This window comes from Pongo pygmaeus, chromosome 15 (assembly GCF_028885625.2).
Source record: "Pongo pygmaeus isolate AG05252 chromosome 15, NHGRI_mPonPyg2-v2.0_pri, whole genome shotgun sequence".
Lineage (NCBI taxonomy): Eukaryota > Metazoa > Chordata > Mammalia > Primates > Hominidae > Pongo > Pongo pygmaeus.
In genome coordinates this window covers 18,429,087-18,448,638 of record NC_072388.2, presented here as the reverse complement: position 1 = coordinate 18,448,638, position 19,552 = coordinate 18,429,087, and the positions used below count along the sequence as shown (strand labels likewise).

The 19,552-nt window shown below is 46.5% G+C and overlaps 1 protein-coding gene across 5 annotated transcripts in view; it reads left to right on the top strand.

The window, feature by feature from the left end:
* Nucleotides 1–19,552, top strand: part of TEP1 (telomerase associated protein 1) — a 46,305-nt gene that overhangs the window by 8,440 nt on the left and 18,313 nt on the right. For 2 of the 5 annotated variants that reach the window (XM_063651365.1, XM_063651364.1), the window contains exons 5-24: nt 304–465; nt 1,193–1,354; nt 1,630–1,701; nt 3,504–3,628; nt 3,881–4,038; nt 8,261–8,370; nt 9,045–9,132; nt 9,364–9,541; nt 11,853–12,021; nt 12,423–12,581; nt 12,759–12,836; nt 13,770–13,900; nt 14,212–14,271; nt 15,450–15,608; nt 16,905–17,081; nt 17,333–17,453; nt 18,414–18,538; nt 18,810–18,923; nt 19,015–19,132; nt 19,291–19,485. In XM_063651365.1, the coding sequence (XP_063507435.1) occupies nt 304–465; nt 1,193–1,354; nt 1,630–1,701; nt 3,504–3,628; nt 3,881–4,038; nt 8,261–8,370; nt 9,045–9,132; nt 9,364–9,541; nt 11,853–12,021; nt 12,423–12,581; nt 12,759–12,836; nt 13,770–13,900; nt 14,212–14,271; nt 15,450–15,608; nt 16,905–17,081; nt 17,333–17,453; nt 18,414–18,538; nt 18,810–18,923; nt 19,015–19,132; nt 19,291–19,485 (2,661 nt within the window). Of the gene's footprint in view, nt 1–303; nt 466–1,192; nt 1,355–1,629; nt 1,702–3,503; nt 3,629–3,880; nt 4,039–8,260; nt 8,371–9,041; nt 9,133–9,363; nt 9,542–11,852; nt 12,022–12,422; nt 12,582–12,758; nt 12,837–13,769; nt 13,901–14,211; nt 14,272–15,449; nt 15,609–16,904; nt 17,082–17,332; nt 17,454–18,413; nt 18,539–18,809; nt 18,924–19,014; nt 19,133–19,290; nt 19,486–19,552 lie in introns of all 5 variants that reach the window. The other 3 variants (XM_054447595.2, XM_054447593.2, XM_054447596.2) reach the window with 2 other exon arrangements.

Below are 19,552 nucleotides of genomic sequence, written 5' to 3'. Positions count from 1 at the left end.
TTTGAACCCTGAATAAATTTTTGATAGCTATTGATGCAGGAAGTCTTCCAAAGAAGGAAAAGGCCTGGTTGACTTGCAAGGCAGTCAGTAGACTCAGAAGAAGACATGCTGGAAAGTTGAGTAAGGGATAGAGTATGGAGGTTTTAGAATGCCAAGTCAGGCGGCCTGGGCTTCGTATTTTGTGGACAGTGTGGACAGCTCAGGAAAGGTTTTATACAGGCACACTCAATCAGTAGGTAAGTTCAGGGCAGAAAGCTATGGGAGGAGTGACTGAGATTCTAGTCCTCTCACCCTGTGTCCTAGGCATCTTTGTATGCCAGGCAGCAGCTGAACGTCCGGAATGTGGCCAATAAAATCTTGGCCATTGCTGCCTTCTTGCCGGCATGTCGCCCCCACCTGCGACGATATTTCTGTGCCATTGTCCAGCTGCCTTCTGACTGGATCCAGGTGGCTGAGCTTTACCAGGTATGGTGCTCATTTCCCTGAGCTTGGGCCTTCACTTCATTCCTTCTCTTATGCTCACTGCATCCTTGGAGAAAATTCTCAGGCAGTTTGGTTTCCCCTCAGCTTTCCTCAGCATTGGTGCTCAGACAGGACAGCTTCTCCCTCCACTAGGCTGGGTTGCCCAACATGGAGAATGTGATTGAGAAGGGCTGGACCAAAGTTTGAGAAAAAAAAATGGTCTTATTCTGGACCTCATGCATTTTTTTTTTTTTTTTTTGGGAGACGGAGTTTCACTCTTGTCGCCCAGGCTGGAGTACAATGGCGTGATCTCGGCTCACTGCAACCTCTGCCTCCCAGGTTCAAGTGATTCTCCTTCCCCAGCCTCCCGAGTAGCTGGGATTACAGGTGTGCACCACCACGCCTGGCTAATTTTTGTATTGTTAGTAGAGATGGGGTTTCACCATGATGGCCAGGCTGGTCTTGACCTCCTGACCTCAGGTGATCCACTGGCCTTGGCCTCCCTAAGTGCTGGGATTACAGGCGTAAAGGTGAGCCACCCTGCCCAGCCAGGACCTCATGTTTCTAATGAAGAAATGAAAATCAGTACCACAGAAATTGTGACTTTGGAGCTAGGGCTGGGAACTTGCTCGCTATTCTGTGCTCTCATGTATCTCCATGAAGTGGCCTCGTTTTGTTTTGGAGGGTTGGTTTGGGTCTTGCTACTAGTGGTGTCCTCTCTCTTTGACAGAGCCTGGCTGAGGGAGATAAGAATAAGCTGGTGCCCCTGCCCGCCTGTCTCCGTACTGCCATGACGGACAAATTTGCCCAGTTTGACGAGTACCAGCTGGCTAAGTACAACCCTCGGAAGCACCGGGCCAAGAAGCACCCCCGCCGGCCACCCCGCTGTCCAGTCAGTCACTGCCCTAGCCCTCGACCCACGCCCCTTTTCTCCAGGAAGGGCAGGACAAAGGAGCATGCTGATGCTGGGAAGTCCCATACCAGGAGCAAAGGGAGTCAGAGAAATGCAGGGGGGCTGGGTAGAGCTCGGGGGCATGTGGTGCAGGGCAGGGTTCTTTTCTAGTTGGCTTCTTTTTTGGTAGAGATGCACCTTCAGGGCTATTGACTGAGTCTCTTCAAGGACAACCTCCATTTCCCTTTTTGAAACTGCTTCTCCTGTCCCTACAGAGGATGGAGCCTCCATTTTCTTGCAGACCTTTTCCAAGGTACATAGTGTGTCTTAGAGAAGAGCAGAGAAAGGTGAGTCCCTTCTTCTGGGGTTGTATATGTGCATGTACAATCTTTTCTGGACTAATATTTAGGAACAAAATTCTATTAGGGTTGAAAATACTTTCTTCCTGGGGATTCTTGGCTGTGATTATGGGTAAGGTTCTGAAAGCACTGAGAAAGGCATGTGGTTTTATTTTTTTTCACTTCACTCTCCTTGGTATTGTATTTTTTTTTTTTTTTTTTTTTTTTTTTTTGAGACGAAGTCATGCACTGTGGCCCAAGCTGGAGTGCTGCAGTGGCATGGTTTTGGCTCACCACAACCTCCACCTCACAGGCTCAAGCGATTCTCCTGCCTCAGCCTCCTGAGTAGCTGGGACTACAGGCGTGTGCCACCACGCCCGGCTAATTTTTGTGTTTTTAGTAGAGATGGGGTTTCACCATGTTGGCCAGGCTGGTCTCGATCTCCTAACCTCGTGATCCACCTGCCTTGACCTCCCAAAGTGCTGGAATTACAGATGTGAGCCACCACACCCAGTTGGTATTGTACTTTACTGCCAGGTGACATGTCAGTAAAGTTGGATAAGTGAGTTTAAAACATTATGAAATATATACCTTTCACAGGAAGTTTTAAAAACAAACCAAACAAAATCTTTTTACTTTTGGACAAATAAGGTATTGTACATAGCAGTTAAGAGCATAGAATCTGGATTCACATCACCCGGCTTTGAATCTTCCATCCACCCCTTACTGGCTATGAGATATCGGTCAAATGATTTAACCTCTCTTGCCTCAGTTTTCTCATGTATTAAATGGGAATAAAGCAGAACCTACATTGTTAGGTTGTCATAAAGATTAAATAAGTTACTATATTTAAAGTATTTCTAACAATTCCTGGAAACAAATAAGTGTTAGCTATCACTACCATCATCATTATTAAAACAGATGATTAGGAAAATATATATTAGCGTTATAAGAAAAAACGCATTCTCAGTCGGTCAGCTCGTCTTTTCTCTTCATCCTATTAATATATCCTAAATTTAGTTCTTCTGCCATAGAAGATTCTGAAAGCTACCTACTTTTAGTTTTTATTTATTTATTTATTTTTGAGACGAAGCCTTGCTCTGTAGCCCAGGCTGGAGTGCAGTGGTTCTGTCTTGGCTTACTGCAATCCCCACCTCCTGGGTTCAAGCAATTCTCCTGCCTCAGCCTCCCAAGTAGCTGGGAGTACAGACATGCACCACCATGCCCAGCTAATTTTTTTGTAGTTTTAGTAGAGATGGGGTTTCACCATGTTGGTCAGACTGGTCTCAAACTCCTGACCTCCTACTCCTCCCTCCCGAGTAGCTGGGATTCAAATGATCCACTTGCCTTGGCCTCCCAAAGTGTTAGGATTACAGGCATGAGCCACCACGCCCGGCCTACTTTTAGTTTTTAAACTCCTCGTAGCCTGCATTGTGCTCATTTCTCTATTTATCTATTAAGAGTCTTAGTGATTTAAATCGGAGCTGATTTTCCCTTTCCCCTCCTCTACAAACAAAGCTGTCCTGTGTTCATTCTATCCCCACCTTGTTTCTCACAAGCCAGTCAACCCATGTTAACTGCTTGTGTGAATGAAACGGTGACCCCAAAGAACTGCCATTCCTGTGCTGCTCACCATGGGAGCTCTTGTTGCCAGAGATTTGTACCCTCTATTCCTGCTCCTTGGCCAAATCTATTTTGAAGAAAGAAATTACCACATAGGGATAGGATGGTCTTACAATCTGCTTTATTGAAGAAAGTTCCCATGGTCATGGATGAAAGAACCCCTGTGGGACTTGGGGATGTTTCCACAGTTTGAGAAGGCCTGTGATACAGTGCCAGAGAAAAAGAATCCTCCAAGGTTCACCCTGAAGAAGCTGGTTCAGCGACTGCACATCCACGAGCCTGCCCAGCACGTTCAAGCCCTGCTGGGTTACAGGTGAGGAGCTGCACCCTGAGCATGCATTCCATCTAAGTAATTCCTTAACTTTTCAACATCCGTGGCCCCCATCCCAGTAGTTCTCAAACCCAGCAACATGACTTTAGGCAGACATGCCCTGTAGACATGACTGCCTTTCCAATTGCTGCCTTTCCTTTTCTGACTCACCTGTAAACATGACTCACCTTTCCTTTTCTGAGTTATTTTCTTGCTGACTCTGAAATGATAGACCTCTTTCTTCCCTATCCTCAGATACCCCTCCAACCGACAGCTCTTTTCTCGAAGTCGCCTTCCTGGGCCTTGGGATCCTAGCAGAGCTGGGAAGAGGATGAAGCTGTCTAGGCCAGAGACCTGGGAGCGGGAGCTGAGCCTACGGGGGAACAAAGCGTCGGTCTGGGAGGAGCTCATTGGTAGAGTGGCCTTGACCATCACATTCCCTCCTTCTCTTCCCCATTTATGCACCACATTTTAGATCCTCACTAGAAGATTTCTGTGGAATGATGAAGTTATTATTTTGCCTGGTAGTTGTATTACTGAAAATGATTTGATTTATAAGGTCTGCCATTGACTACACCAAAGTAAACAGTGGTACCTGCTTTGAGTAATGTTGGCATCATAGATCATTATACCAGATATAGTTAGGTGATGCACAAGTTTTTATCAACATATGACAAAAGTACCTTCTCTCTCATTATACTTGTATCAGTATCTCTGTAACTCATTCCAAAAAAGGTAGGACTGGCACATGGCATATCGGAATCTGTACAGAACCTCATATTGTATTTAGGACATGGAAGTTTTAGGTAATTTGCCCACACTGATACAGAAAAAAAAAAAATTCAAATAGAGGAGGACCAAGTTATCTTCAATTTTCTCTTTCTCTGTTTTTTTTTTTTTTTTTTTTGGTCTACTTTTAACTGCAGGCTCTTTCTTTCATTTTTTACTTTATAAAATTTTTACTTTTTTTAAATTTTATTTTAGGGACAAGGTCTTTCTAATGTTACCCAGGCTGGTCTCAAACTCATGGCCTCAAGCATTTCTCCTACCTTGGCCTCCCAAAGTGCTGGAATTATAGGCATGAGCCACTGCACCCACACACGCACCCCCACACACAAACACACATACACACACACACCTGCCCCCAGCTGACAGCCTCTTCCCTGATAGTTGAAACCACTTGGGGTAGAGTAGAATAAAGGGGCCTGGATAGAAGCTGGTATATGTAGATAATTCTTTTTTTTTTTTTTTTTTTTGAGACGAAGTTTTGCTCTTTTTGCCCAGGCGGGACTGCAGTGGTGCAATCTTGGCTCACTGCAACTTCTGCCTCCTGCCTCAGTCTCCTGAGTAGCTGGGATTACAGGTGCACGCCACCATGCCCAGCTAATTTTGTATTTTTAGTAGAGACGGGGTTTCACCATGTTGGCTGGTCTTGAACTCCTGACCTCCAGTAATCCACTCGCCTCGGCCTCCCAAAGTGCTGGAATTATAGGTGTGAGCCACCACACCCGGCCATATGAAGATAATTCTATATGCACCCATCTCCACTTCCTCCCTCTGGTTGAGAACCATTGTCCCTGAAAATGTAAGGACGTGTAAATTTATTCTTTTAATGTCATTTATCCTGGTTGAGGCAAATGCCCATAGTCTAATCCCGTGGTGGCTAGAGTTTCTTTTTTTTAATCACATACTACAAAAACAATTTTTAGGGTATACCAGAATATATGTATATGTACCTTTTTTTTTTTTTTTTTTTTTAGAAACAGGGCCTCACTTTGTTGCCAAGGCTGGTTTCCAACTGCTGGGATTACAGATGTAAGCCACTGTGCCCAGCCAAAAATAAATATAAATAAATAAAAGGAAATATAAAAAAAGATATAAGTATAAAATATAAGATAAAATGTAATTGGGTATACAGAACCCTTTTTGGAGATCACAGATCTCATTAATAACTCATTAACATTTTTTTGGAATGAAATTAGTGAATTTTGCAACCTGAAGGATGAATGTCCAGTTTATTTTCTAATATCACCAGTATGATATTGGACTTAATTTCTTATCAAAAATGATCTAGAAAACCTTTTATACATAGTAACAGTGGAAAAAACTTGAGTCGACAATGGATGCAATAGTTCATTTACAGTACATATACAACCTAATTGTTCCGTACAGTTTGTGAATCAGAATTATGACTGGAGGCCAGGCACCATGGCTCACGCCTGTAATCCCAGCACTTTGGGAGGCTGGGGCGGGCAAATCACTTGAGCTTAGGAGTTTGAGACCAGCCTGAGCAACATGGTGAAACCCCGTCTCTACCAAAAATACAAAAATTAGCTGGGCATGGTGGTTGATGTCTGTGGTCCCAGCTGCTTGGGAGGTTGAGGCAGCAGGATTGCTTGAGCCTGGGAAGTGGAGGTTGTAGTGAGCCAAGATTGTGCCACTGGGTGACAGAGACAGACTCCATCTCAAAAATAAAAAAAAAAAAGAATTATGACTGGAGAATCCCAAGACTTCCAGAGGGCTGAAAGCTTCCAGCTATAATTCAAATGAGACTTACATCCCCTTTACAAAGGGAGCACCGTTTACCTGATGAAGCTGCTGATGGTGTGGGCTGGTGCACAAGGCACGGTGAGGGACTGACAGGCCTCGCCTTTAAAGTGGTTTGAATGCACCTCTGTCCAGGAAAAGAAAATCACACCTCCTATTTATGTTTACTTTTATCTAAAAGAAAAGAATTTTCCCAGTATTTACCATGCAGATTGAACCCACATAGTCACTCAATCCATGTGATACAGTGTTCTGTGTAATAGTTGAGGTTTTCTGAGCATCCACAATGCTCAGAAATGCTCACTCTTTTTTTTTTTTAATTTTGGTTTCTATATAATTTGACTTATAGCAATTTATCTTTCAATTGTAGATGGATTTGGAATTATATTATTCAGTATTAACCAAATTAACTGTCTAAAATTGATATAAACCTTTTTTTTTTTTTGGGCAGAGTCTCACTTTGATGCCCAGGCTGGAGTGCAGTGGCGCGACCTCGGCTCACTGCAACCTCTGCCTCCCAGGTTCAAGCAATTCTCCTGCTTCAGCCTCCTGATTAGCTGAGATTACAGGTGACCACCACCACGCCCGGCTAATTTTTGTATTTTTAGTAGAGATGGGGTTTCACCGTGTTAGCCAGGATGGTCTTGATCTCCTGACCTCATGATCCACCTGCCTTGGCCTCCCAAAGTGCTGGGATTACAGGCGTGAGCCACTGCGCCCAGCCTAAAATTGATATAAACCTTAAAAATATTATTATTAAGAAACTATGGGCTGGGCATGGTGGCTCACACCTGTAATCCCAGCAATTTGGGAGGCCGAGGCGGGCAGACCACTGTAGATCGGGAGTTCAAGACCAGCCTGGCCAACATGGTGAAACCCCGTCTCTACTAAAAATACAAAAATTAGCCGGGCATGGTGGTGAGCACCTGTAATCCCAGCTACTCGGAGGCTGAGGCAGGAGAATTGCTTGAATCCAGGAAGCAGAGGTTGCAGTGAGCTGAGATCGCACCACCACACTCTAGCCTGGGCGACAGAGTGAGACTCCGTCTCAAAAAAAAAAGAAAAGAAACTATGGCTTGAAGATAATATTAATAACACAGGCACAAGGGAACAACCAGAAAGTGACAGAGGTCAGAGGTGAAATTCTATCTCCAGTGCAAATCTTTTTCACCTATATTTAAGCAAAAAAAGTAATGACTAATCAAATATAAGAAATTGGGTAAGAAGCTTACAAATTATGAAGACTATTTCAAATATGGATTTACATACATTCATCATTATAAATGGTGAACTTTTTTTTTTTTTTTTTGGAGACAGAGTCTTGCTTTTCCACCCAGGCTGGAGTGCAGTGGCGTGATCTCGGTTCACTGCAACCTTCGCCTTTTGGTTTCAAGCGATTCTCCTGACTCAGCCTTCCGAGTGGCTGGGATTAGAGGCACCCGACACCACGCCTAGCTAATTTTTGTATTTTTGTAGAGACGGGGTTTCATAAATGGTGAACCTTCTTTTAAATGGATATTGTGCCTTGAAATATTAACTAATGAATGTACTACATTATGTTAGTATATACTTCATAAATCAACTTACACTACTAAATTTCTCTTTTGGCCATCTAAAAAGTTTAGAAACCTTTGTTCTAGACTAGATAATACATTTTGCCAGTTGAACCCAATCTTAGGGCTAGAGCCAACAGATTAAGTGGTAACATAACAGCCATCCCATAAACAGTGTTGCATAAATTTTGTTCCAAACTTCAGGCCAACCCTGTTTTTAATCTTTCCAAGCCTTTCAAACATTTTGAGTAGGGTAGACTGTATGTGAATTCCTCACTTCCTCTATCTTGGACTTTCTACATGCCTGGTTTGTGAACTTCTTGCTCTGGTCTCTGACCTCTCTCTAATCATCCCTCATTTGCTTTTTTTTTTTTAAACAGTCTTGCTATGTTGCCCAGGCTGGACTCCAATTCCAGGGTCCTGGGCTCAAGTGATCCTTCTGTCTCAGCCTCCTTGGTAGCTGAGATTATAGGTGCATGCCAGTGTGCCTGGCCTTCTCATTTGTTTTTCTCACTCTATGCCTCACATTCCACAGAAAATGGGAAGCTTCCCTTCATGGCCATGCTTCGGAACCTGTGCAACCTGCTGCGGGTTGGAATCAGTGCCCGCCACCATGAGCTCATTCTCCAGAGACTCCAGCATGCGGTATGTATGAGGGGCTGGTAGCCATGGGGCCCAGCAACTAGATGTGCACGTGGAGAGGCCACTGCTGCTTTGGAGGCCAGGCTTTTTCAGGTGGCAGAGGCAGGTACGGCCACCAAGCTGTTTCCATGTGGGCTGTAAGTAGGTCTGGAAATACAGACAGGTTGAGGGAGATAAGTTTGGGGGTTCAGTAAATCCTTTGAGAAGTTACAGTAGAGTATAAGAACTTTCATTTAAATTTTCCGAGCTCAGTGACTTACCAGGAAGAGACACTTCTGTGATGTAACTGATTTTAGAAGGAGTCTTTGTTTTTTATTTATAGAGATGGGGTTTTGCCATGTTGGCAAGGCTGGTCTCGAACTCTTGATCCCAGGCAGTCCACCTGCCTCAGGCTCCCAAAGTGCTGGGATTACAGGCGTGAGCTACCACACCCCGCCCAGAGGGAGTCTTAAAAGAAACAGGGCTCCTTCTGTTACTTTCTCTTCTTTTGTTACCTTTTCTCACATCCTAAAATGATGACTTTTTTCTTTCTTCGTATTACCCTTTTTCTATATCTCTTGTCTAAGTTCATTTTGTCCTTCTGTACCTTCCCACAAAGCTAATAGAGTGGACCCCTGAAGCCCCCTATACTCCCGGCTCGTGTGCTCATGACCCCTCCCTCCCTTGCTTTCTAGAAGTCGGTGATCCACAGTCGGCAGTTTCCATTCAGATTTCTTAACGCCCATGATGCCATTGATGCCCTTGAGGCTCAACTCAGAAATCAAGGTATTCTCCCCCTTCTTCCAACTCCTCTTTGCCTCCCACATCTGACAATAAATGAAGCAGCAGCACCAATATTTTCAGCCTCTTGCCTTGCAGTCTCAGGGTGTGTCGGGGTGGGGGGCAGAGGTCAGGCCCTTGCCAGCCCCAAGGGTTGGGGCTCAGGTCACATTACTGGAAGGAAAAGATGAGGGAATAGAAGCTGCCTAACTCGGAAATTTACCTGTCATCATACAGCATTGCCGTTTCCTTCGAATATAACACTGATGAGGCGGATACTAACTAGAAATGACAGGAACCGTCCCAGGCGGAGGTTTCTTTGCCACCTAAGCCGTCAGCAGCTTCGGACAGCAATGAGGATACCTGTGTTGTATGAGCGGCTCAAGAGGGAGAAGCTGAGAGTACACAAGGCCAGGTATGTATGCACCGTCTGGGAGCCAAGGGTGGGCAATCGGGGCTACCCTGGCACAGGTTGGAAGTCATCTGGGAAGCCCGGCTGTTTTTCTGTAAAGGTTTGCTTGTCAGTCATCGCAGTGGCTCAGAACTGCCTGGTTTCTTGCATAGCACACCTTGTCTTTAACATTGTCCTAAAGAGAGGTCGTGAAACAGAGTCTACTCCTGGACCTCCACTCTATTATCTGTGATTGTTTTATTCGTTTATGTGGATTCCTTTCTTTTAGTTATGCTGATGTATGGTGGTGTATGCTTGTATGCTGGTGTCCTCTCTGCTTCTGCTCTGATTCATGGTTTTCTTTCTTTTTCTTTTCTGTGACATGTTTGTTTTTCTTTTTGTTTCTATCTCTTTCTGTATTTTTTGACCCATTCATCTCTTTTGTTTTTGTTGTGTGTGTGTGTGTATTTTGAAATACACACAAAGATAGTTACCATCGGCAGGCTCAAAGACAGATGTACCATCTGTTTTGTAGGCTTGGTGAAGTCTCAGCTGTCTTTTTAAGTGGTTCATCGGTATCTTACACTTATTTTTACTCAAAACAAACACAGGACTCACTTAACTTTCTAGAGGGCTCAGTAACTAGGAATCTCCTGAATCAGTAGCTGAACACAGGGCCATTTAAGAATCAAGCCTGGCCGGGTATGGTGGCTCACGCCTGTAATCCCAGCACTTTGGGAGGCTGAGGCAGGTGGATCACGAGGCAGGCGGATCATGAGGTCAGGAGTTTGAGACTAGCCTGGCCAACATGGTGAAACCCCCTGTCTACTAAAAATACAAAAATTAGCCGGGTGTGGTGGTGGGTGCCTGTAATCCCAGCTACTTGGGAGACTAAGGCAGGAGAATCACTTGAACCCGGGAGGCGGAGGTTGCTGTGAGCCGAGTTCGCGCCACTGCACTCCAGCCTGGGCAATAAGAGTGAGACTCTGTCTCAAAAAAAAAAAAAAAAAAAAAAGCCCAAGAGGCCAGTCCAAATGGTATTCATGTACTGACCAATGTAGCCACTAGCCACATGTGGCTATTTAGCAGTTGAAATATGCTAGTGAAGTCTGAGTTGAGACATGCTAGGATTTGAAGGCAGTCTGAAAACAAGAGTGTGAAATATTCATAATTTTTGTATTAATTACAGGCTGACATGAAAATGTTTTCATATATTGGGTTAAATAAAATGCAGTATTAAATTAATTTTAGCCAGGTGCAGGTGCTTGCACTTGTAGTCCCACCTACTTGGGAGGCTGAGGTGCTGGGATCTCTTGTGCTCAGGAATTTGACGCTGCGGGGAGCTACGATCATGCCACTGCACAGACTAGGCAACAGAGGAAGACCCTGTCCTTTTTTTTTTTTTTTTTTTTTTGAGACAGGATTTTATTCCCATCACCCAGGCTGGAGTGCAATGGCACAACCCCAGCTCACTGCAATCTCTACCTCTTGGGCTCAAGTGATTCTCCTGCCTCAGCCTCCCAAGTAGCTGGGATTATAGGCACACACCACTGCACCCAGCTATTTTTTGTATTTTTTGTAGAGTTAGGGTTTCACCATGTCACCCAGGCTGGTTTCAAACCCCTGAGCTCAAGCGATCCAACCACCTTGGCCTCCTAAACCAAAGTGCTGAGATTATAGGCATTAGCCAAGGACCCTGGCTCTTTTTTTTTTTTTTATTGAGACAAAGTCCCGCTTCGTCACCCAGGCTGGTGTGATCTCAGCTCACTGCAACCTCTGCCTCCCCTGTTCAAGTGATTCTCGTGCCTCAGACTCCCAAGTAGCTAGGATTACAGGCGCATGCCACCACACCCCGCTAATTTTTGAATTTTTAGTAGAGACAGGGTTTCACCATGTTAGCCAGGCTGCTCTCAAATTCCCGACCTCAAGTGATCCATCTACCTTGGCCTCCCAAAGTACTGGGATTACAGGCGTGAGCTACCATGCCTGTCTTGTCTCTTAAAAAAAAGAAAAATTAATTTCACCAATTTATTTTTACTGTTTAAAATGTGACTATTAGAAAATTATATGTGTATAATTTAAGTTTGCTAGTGGGTCTACAGGTGACTTCCCCTCTCCTACCATGAGTGTGGATTAGAAGAATCCTACAGGATGGGGGCAGAGGGAAGCTCTCTCCCAGTCCTCTACACCAGAAATGGAGTGGGCTGTGGAAGGGGGTGTGGTGCTTGAGGGAGGGAGAAGACTCAATACTTAGTGGCAACTTCTCATCTCCCCGTCTGCCTCTAAGGGGCAGATAAGCCCTGAGCCCCTGTGTCTGTGTCTTTCTTGCCTGTAGACAGTGGAAATATGATGGTGAGATGCTGAACAGGTACCGACAGGCCCTAGAGACAGCTGTGAACCTCTCTGTGAAGCACAGCCTGCCCCTGCTGCCAGGCCGCACCGTCTTGGTCTATCGGACAGATGTTAATGCAGACAGGCTCTGTCCAAAGAGCAACCCACAAGGGGTAAAAAAATAAAAAGCATCCTCCAAGGGGTTGGGTTGGTAGGATGCTGGGGATCCTGAGCAGTATCCTGTTCCCAGAGCTGGTTTTCCCAGGCAAACACTCAGACTGAAATAAATGATACGAATTTGCTTCCAAGTATCAGTCCTCGGTTCCTAGGGACAATTCCTAGGATGTTGTTTCAACCAGGTTTATGGAACATAATACTAACATTTCACCTTTGGCTGGTACTTGGTACTCTCTAAATTTCCATCACCAAAATATGTCTCACTTTCACCTCACTACATCCCAGTGTTGAACTTATTCCCTCAAACCAATGGAAGGGTTTGGCCTCCAGGGCTGGCTGGGCAAGGGTGAATTCCAAAGCAGGGGAGCTTTATTTCCCCTGACACTTGTCCAATCAGCCCCCACTGAACTATGCGCTGCTGTTGATTGGGATGATGATCACGAGGGCGGAGCAGGTGGATGTCGTGCTGTGTGGAGATGATACTCTGAAGACTGCAGTGTTTAAGGCAGAAGAAGGCATCCTGAAGACTGCCATCAAGCTCCAGGCTCAAGTCCAGGTCAGACACTCAACACCCACCATCCAAAAATACATGAAGGACACAGGCCTGGGAATAGCCCAGATATTTGGTAAAGGCACAGATAGTACACAGTTCTGAAGATTTCCCAAGCAGACTGCAGGGCTGCAGTGTTTGTCGCTTACTGTGCAACCACATAACGTGAAGTCTTTCCTTCAGGAGTTTGATGAAAATGATGGATGGTCCCTGAATACTTTTGGGAAATACCTGCTGTCTCTGGCTGGCCAAAGGGTTCCTGTGAGTATTAATCCCTGAGAAACCGTCTCCCTCCCCGACATTTTCCTCTGCAACTGATATATTTCATTTCTTGACCTTTAAAGCTGACTTCTCTAGTCAGATCAGCTCTCTACTGACTACAACCCCCTACCCAATGGTGTGCTGCTAAATATCTAACAACCAGCTGCCTAGAAAAATAAGCCTTGGTTAGTAGCATCAGCTAAATTTCCATGGTGTAAACAGTCCTACCGTGGCTGATTTCAAGCTATCAACATGATGCTACTGAACACAGAGTTGGGAAAAGACGCTCAGGAGCACACTGCTGTGTAGTATTCTCACAATCCTGATACAGCAGATGTAAATAAGCACAAGTAGATAATAATAAAATGTAGTAAAATTATTAGGAAGTTATACATTTTGAGTATTTATTACATTTGTTTTATTTTCTGATTTTTATTTTTTGAGATAGGGTCTCACTCCGTTGCCCAGGCTGGAGTGAAGTGGCTCGATTATAGCTCACTGCAACTAAAACTCCTGGGCTCAAGTGATTCTCCTGCCTTAGCCTCCCAAGTAGCTGGGGCTACTGGTGTGTGTCAACATGCCCAGTCACATTTGTTTTTAATATAACTTATTTAACTTTTTTAAATGTATACAATTTAATGTTTAATAATGTCCATCTTTAACAACTGCCCACAAACTTCCTGAAAACTTAACAATCAGCTCTCTTGAGCCTGAATGAGCCAGCTGCAGTATACCACTGCCCCACTCCAACCTGCACTTTGATGTCCCCTGTAAGTTAAAATGTAGTGGCTTCCCTCATTCTATGTGCTCTCAGGACAGGTACTCCTCCTCTCAGAGTTCTTCTAATCCTCCTGTCCTCACAAAGCTCATATCTTAATGTCCCGGGCTCTCTAGCATCCCTTCTCTAGCTTCTTCTCCCCTTTCATCTTACAGGTGGACAGGGTCATCCTCCTTGGCCAAAGCATGGATGAAGGAATGATAAATGTGGCCAAACAGCTTTACTGGCAGCGTGTGAATTCCAAGTGCCTCTTTGTTGGTATCATCCTAAGAAGGGTACAATACCTGTAAGGGTGCTTATACTTCCTGCCCAGTGTCAGAAATTAGTGGTCTACGTTTCCTCTCTACGCCTGCCAAAGCATAGGACACTCCCACTTGGCAGGGATCTCCCCACCTCTGCCTTCTTACCTCTGTTGCACTTCAGGTGGATACTTTAACCTAACTCTGTACCCCTCCGTGAGAGTCCGCCCTAGCCCTAGCCACCACATAACCCTATTAAAGGTGCAGAAGTGGGGTTTTCATCTTGGGATGTTAGTGGGCAGTGACTGTGTTCTAGGTATTGTTTGTGATGGTTAATGACTGCTTCTTCCTTTGCCAGGTCACCAGATTTGAATCCCAATGATGTGACACTCTCAGGCTGTACTGATGGGATACTGAAGTGAGTACAGAATGGATACTGAAGGGTTGGATACTTTGTTGGAAAGTTTTTAGGAGATTATCTACTCCAGTCACTTTTTTTTTTTTTTTTTTTTGAGACAGAGTCTCACTCTGTCGCTCAGGCTGGAGTGCAGTGGCACAATCTTGGCTCACTGCAACCTCCATCTCCTGGGTTCAAGCGATCCTCCTGCCTCCGCCTCCCGAGTACCTGGGACTACAGACATGCGCCACCATGCCCGGCTAATTTTTGTATTTTTAGTAGAGACGGGGTTTCACCATGTTGGTCAGGCTGGTCTTGAACTCCTGACCTCGTGATCCACCCACGTCAGCCTCCCAAAGTGCTGGGATTACAGGCGTGAGCCACTGTGCCCGGCTCCAGTCACTTCTTTTTTAAAGTAAGGTAGTTCACTCCTCTTTTACAGCCATCCAGGCATAGCAGCAACACGGTGTCACAGGGACCCAGGCACTTTCTCTCTTATTGCTCCATGATCCTCAAATACTCAGCTTCTACCTCGTAATTCAGCATGTCTGCTTCAGCTCCAGCCATCTTGGTATTCAGCCAAGTTTGCATTATATCCAGTAGGAAAGAAGAAAAGGGACATGGGAGATTTCACTGTCAAGAGTTGGCCGTGTCACTGTGGCTTCTGTTCAGTTCTGGATCCAGAGAAAATTACATCTATTTAAGCTAAAATTATAGAAATCTTTTCATGTTTTTTTTCTCTGTCTCTCCATCCTTTGTCTTCTTATTTACTTGTTTTCTCCCCTGGCTTTTCCTTTGGATGCCATCCATTTCCCTCAACTCCTATGAGGAAGCCTCAGGCACATTCCTCCTTCTCCAGGGAGCCTTTATGGCTGGCACAGAGCTGCTCAAGCGCACACTGGGATGGCTTTAATTTTTACACCTTTCCCTAGCCCATTGCCCCGGCCCAACAGCAAGTTTATGATTACCATGCAGAGCAGGAGGGGCTAGAGCTGGGCTTCTCTTTTCCTTCATTCCTATGGTTCTGCATCCTCATTTATTTTAAGTCTGCATAAACTGCTTATGGTCATCTTCTTGAGGAGCTTCACTTAACTGGTGACCAAACGTAGACATATCTTTTTCCCCCTGCCCTTTTTGGAAGACCTCACTGATTTTGACCTGTGGTATTCTACTCTCATTTATCTTGTTATTTATGTCAGGTTCATTGCAGAGCATGGGGCCTCCCATCTTCTGGAACATGTGGGCCAAATGGACAAAATATTCAAGATTCCACCATCCCCAGGAAAGACAGGGGTCCAGTCTCTCCGGCCACTGGAAGAGGACACGCCAAGCCCCTTGGCTCCTATTTCCCAGCAAGGGTCAGTCTGTGTTTCTATGCCTTTGTGAATTGGGAGGGGCTGCAGTCAAACCTTGGGAAACCCTGGGGCTGAAATTCTAGCTGGTGAGGTGCCGCTTGTTCTGTTCGTGAAGGCGTGCTTCCTCTTTCTCAGGTGGGGGTTTCTCTACCACAGGGAGTTGTCAGATTGTGAGCAAGCCCTTCCTTTCTCTACTGAGGAAAGGAAGTCAAAATGCAAAGATGACAGCAGACATCATGGCCGTATGGCCAGGGCATAGGCAGAGGGCTTAGGAGCACAGGTTCTGGCTTTTTCATTGTGGCTTTGCCAAATAGTAATTTGAATCTGGCTTAGTTGCTTAATTTCTTTTTTATTTTTATTTTTTTTTTGAGACGGAGTCTTGCTCTTTCGCCCAGGCTGGAGTGCAGTGGCGCGATCTCAGCTCACTGCAAGCTCCACCTCCTGGGTTCACGCCATTCTCCTGCCTCAGCCTCCCGAGTAGCTGAGACTACAGGCGCCTGCCATCATGCCCGGCTATTTTTTTTTTTTTTTGTATTTTTAGTAGAGACGGGGTTTCACCATGTCAGCCAGGATGGTCTCGATCTCCTGACCTCGTGATCTGCCTGCCTCGGCCTCCCAAAGTGCTGGGATTACAGGCATGAGCCACTGTGCCTGGCCAGTTGCTTAATTTCTTAAAGCTATAGTTTCTTGCTGGGCGCGGTGGCTCACGCCTGTAATCCCAGCACTTTGGGAGGTCGAGGCGGGCAGATCACCTGAGGTCGGAAGTTCAAGGTTAGCCTGTCCAACATGACGAAACCTTGTCTACTAAAAATACAAAATTAGCCGGGTGTGGTGGCGCATGCCTGTAATCCCAGCTACTGGGGAGTCTGGGGCGGGAGAATCGCTTGAATCCTGGAGGCAGAGGTTGCGGTGAGCCGAGATCACGCCATTTTACCCTAGCCTGGGCAACAAGAGCAAAACTCTGTCTCAAAAAAAAAAAAAAAGCTATAGTTTCTTGATTGCTAAAATGGAGATAATGATAGTGCTTACCTCACAGTGCTGTCATGAACAAACAGTAAGTATATAAAAATGATTACCAGAAAAAGGAGAGGTGTACAAGAAATAGCAAGTGGGATTTAAATTCCAGGGCCCTGCAGTTGAGACCACTAGCAGGTGCTTCTCTGAAGGCCTGCTGGGCACCCATCTGCTGTCTGTTGTACCTGGCTTGTGCTCAGTTCTAAAGGGTGATCACAGCAGTGTCTGTGGATTAGGGGGTAGGACTCATCCCTAGACTGAGCCCTGCTCTCTGCTTATCCCCAGATGGCGCAGCATCCGGCTTTTCATTTCATCCACTTTCCGAGACATGCACGGGGAGCGGGACCTGTTGCTGAGGTCTGTGCTGCCAGCACTGCAGGCCCGAGTGGCCCCTCACCGTATCAGCCTTCATGGAATCGACCTTCGCTGGGGCGTCACTGAGGAGGAGACCCGTAGGAACAGGTGTGGGGGCTGCAGAGAAGAGGGGCTGGGTCAGGGATGAGGGGCTTGAGTGGTGGATCTGAGGTGGGCATGGTTGGGGCTGCAAGAATGGATGAGGGTAAAAGCGGGAGTCGCTCCTTGGATACTAACAAGAGCAGCCTACCTTTTCTTTCCTCAGTTGCTAGCCAGGGCCCTGTCTCCCTATTTGTGCCTATGTTCCCTGATACCATGCCCCCAGTGACTCCCACATGTCCCTATAACCATGCCTACAGACAACTGGAGGTGTGCCTTGGGGAGGTGGAGAACGCACAGCTGTTTGTGGGGATTCTGGGCTCCCGTTATGGATACATTCCCCCCAGCTACAACCTTCCTGAGCATCCACACTTCCACTGGGTAAGGCAGACAGGTTTGGAGGAGGGCTGGGGAGGAAGCAAAGGTTGGGGCAGAGGCTGGGAGAAGCCACACTCTGTCAGAAACCCTGGGACTATGAACAGGCAGGTCCTTGAGACTTGAAGTGAAATACAGGCTGAAGATACTGCAAGTGACCATGCTCTAGATGAGAAAAGTCCTTTGAGAAGTGCCTCTGGGGTTGCCAAGAGCAAAAGTAAGAGGGTAGGTGTGCTTAGGTGTTGCCATCAAATAGATCTGGGTACTGATCTCCCTTCTGTCATCTATAAGTTGTGTGGCTTTGTGTGATGCAGCTTACTCTGACCTAGCCTCAATTTCCCTATATTAAGAGAAGCAATGACATTTACATTGGAGGGTTATTATGAGAATTAAAAGTCTGTAACAGGGCCAGGTGCAGTGGCTCACGCCTGTAATCCCAGCACTTTGGGAGACCAAGGCGGGTGGATCACCTGAGGTCAGGAGTTCGAGACCAGCCTGGCTAACATGGCGAAACCCCGTCTCTACTAAAAATACAAAAATTAGCTGGGCTTGGTGGTAGGCGCCTGTAATCCCAGCTACTCGGGAGGCTGAGGCAGGAGAATTGCTTGAACCCAGGAGGCGGAGGTTGCAGTGAGCTGAGATTGCGCCATTGCCCTCCAGCCTGGGCGACAAGAACAAAACTCAGTCTCAAAAAAACAAAAAATAAAAAAAACAAAAACAAAAGTCTGTAACAGAATACTTAATGTATTACAGGCATTCAATGAATGTTAGCTATTAGTGCCTTGTTCCAGGAAAAAAAAATAAAAATAAGTAAAAAACATTAGCTATTAGCTATATTTTATTGCTTGTGCCTGGAGGGAAGGAGAGAGGAACATCACAGATACAGGAGGCCTGGGGCCTTGGCAGGTGTGGAGGGAGGGTTGTTGTGGCCTAGGACCAAACTCACTGTCTCTGCCCTCCCCGCAGGCCCAGCAGTACCCTTCAGGGCGCTCTGTGACAGAGATGGAGGTGATGCAGTTCCTGAACCGGAACCAACGTCTGCAGCCCTCTGCCCAAGCTCTCATCTATTTCCGTGATTCCAGCTTCCTCAGGTACTCTCTGTTGCCTGTAGGTTGGGGCTCCTTCCCCAGAAGGCTAGACAGGCTAGTCTTCTCTCCTCTGTATTCAGAGTATAGAAGGGGAGTGCTATGAGGCAGAAACAGGACTCAGCATGCCTTTGCAGCCCCACGTCAGCCTTGGTGCTGGAGTCAAGAGCTGTCTTCTTGAGGAGCTTCAGGAAATTACAGCTATGTCTGGTGGTTGGTGGAGGGAGGCTGGCTGGGGTCTGAGTCTATTCCAACTTTTGGGGTCTTTGGTGGTCAGCTCTGTGCCAGATGCCTGGAAATCTGACTTTGTTTCTGAGTCTGAAGAGGCCGCATGTCGGATCTCAGAACTGAAGAGCTACCTAAGCAGACAGAAAGGGATCACCTGCCGCAGGTGAGCTGAGGGAGGTAGGGAGCACCTATACAGAGATGTGGTGAGAGGAGCTGGGCCTGCTCTGACTTGGTTGTGCTTGATTTGCCCACAGGTACCCCTGTGAGTGGGGGGGTGTGGCAGCTGGCCGGCCCTATGTTGGCGGGCTGGAGGAGTTTGGGCAGTTGGTTCTGCAGGATGTATGGAATATGATCCAGAAGCTCTACCTGCAGGTCAGCAGAAGCACTGGTGACCAGAGGCATGGAGAGGGACATGGGGTGGTCTGGGTTGTCCTGGGTAGGAAGTAGCTTGGCGGGGGCTCTGTGACTTTTAGCCTGGGAGTGCTGAGGAGCATGGCATCATGGATAGTCACTGACCCATTTACCCTCAGCCTGGGGCCCTGCTGGAGCAGCCAGTGTCCATCCCAGACGATGACTTGGTCCAGGCCACCTTCCAGCAGCTGCAGAAGCCACCGAGTCCTGCCCGGCCACACCTTCTTCAGGACACAGTGCAGCAGCTGGTGCTGCACCACGGGAGGCTGAGCCTGGTGACGGGGCAGTCAGGACAGGGCAAGACAGCCTTCCTGGTACAGAGTCTCAGGGGCCTGGGCAGGAGGGAGGGAAGGCTGTGTGGGCTAAGGAGGTAAGGCACAG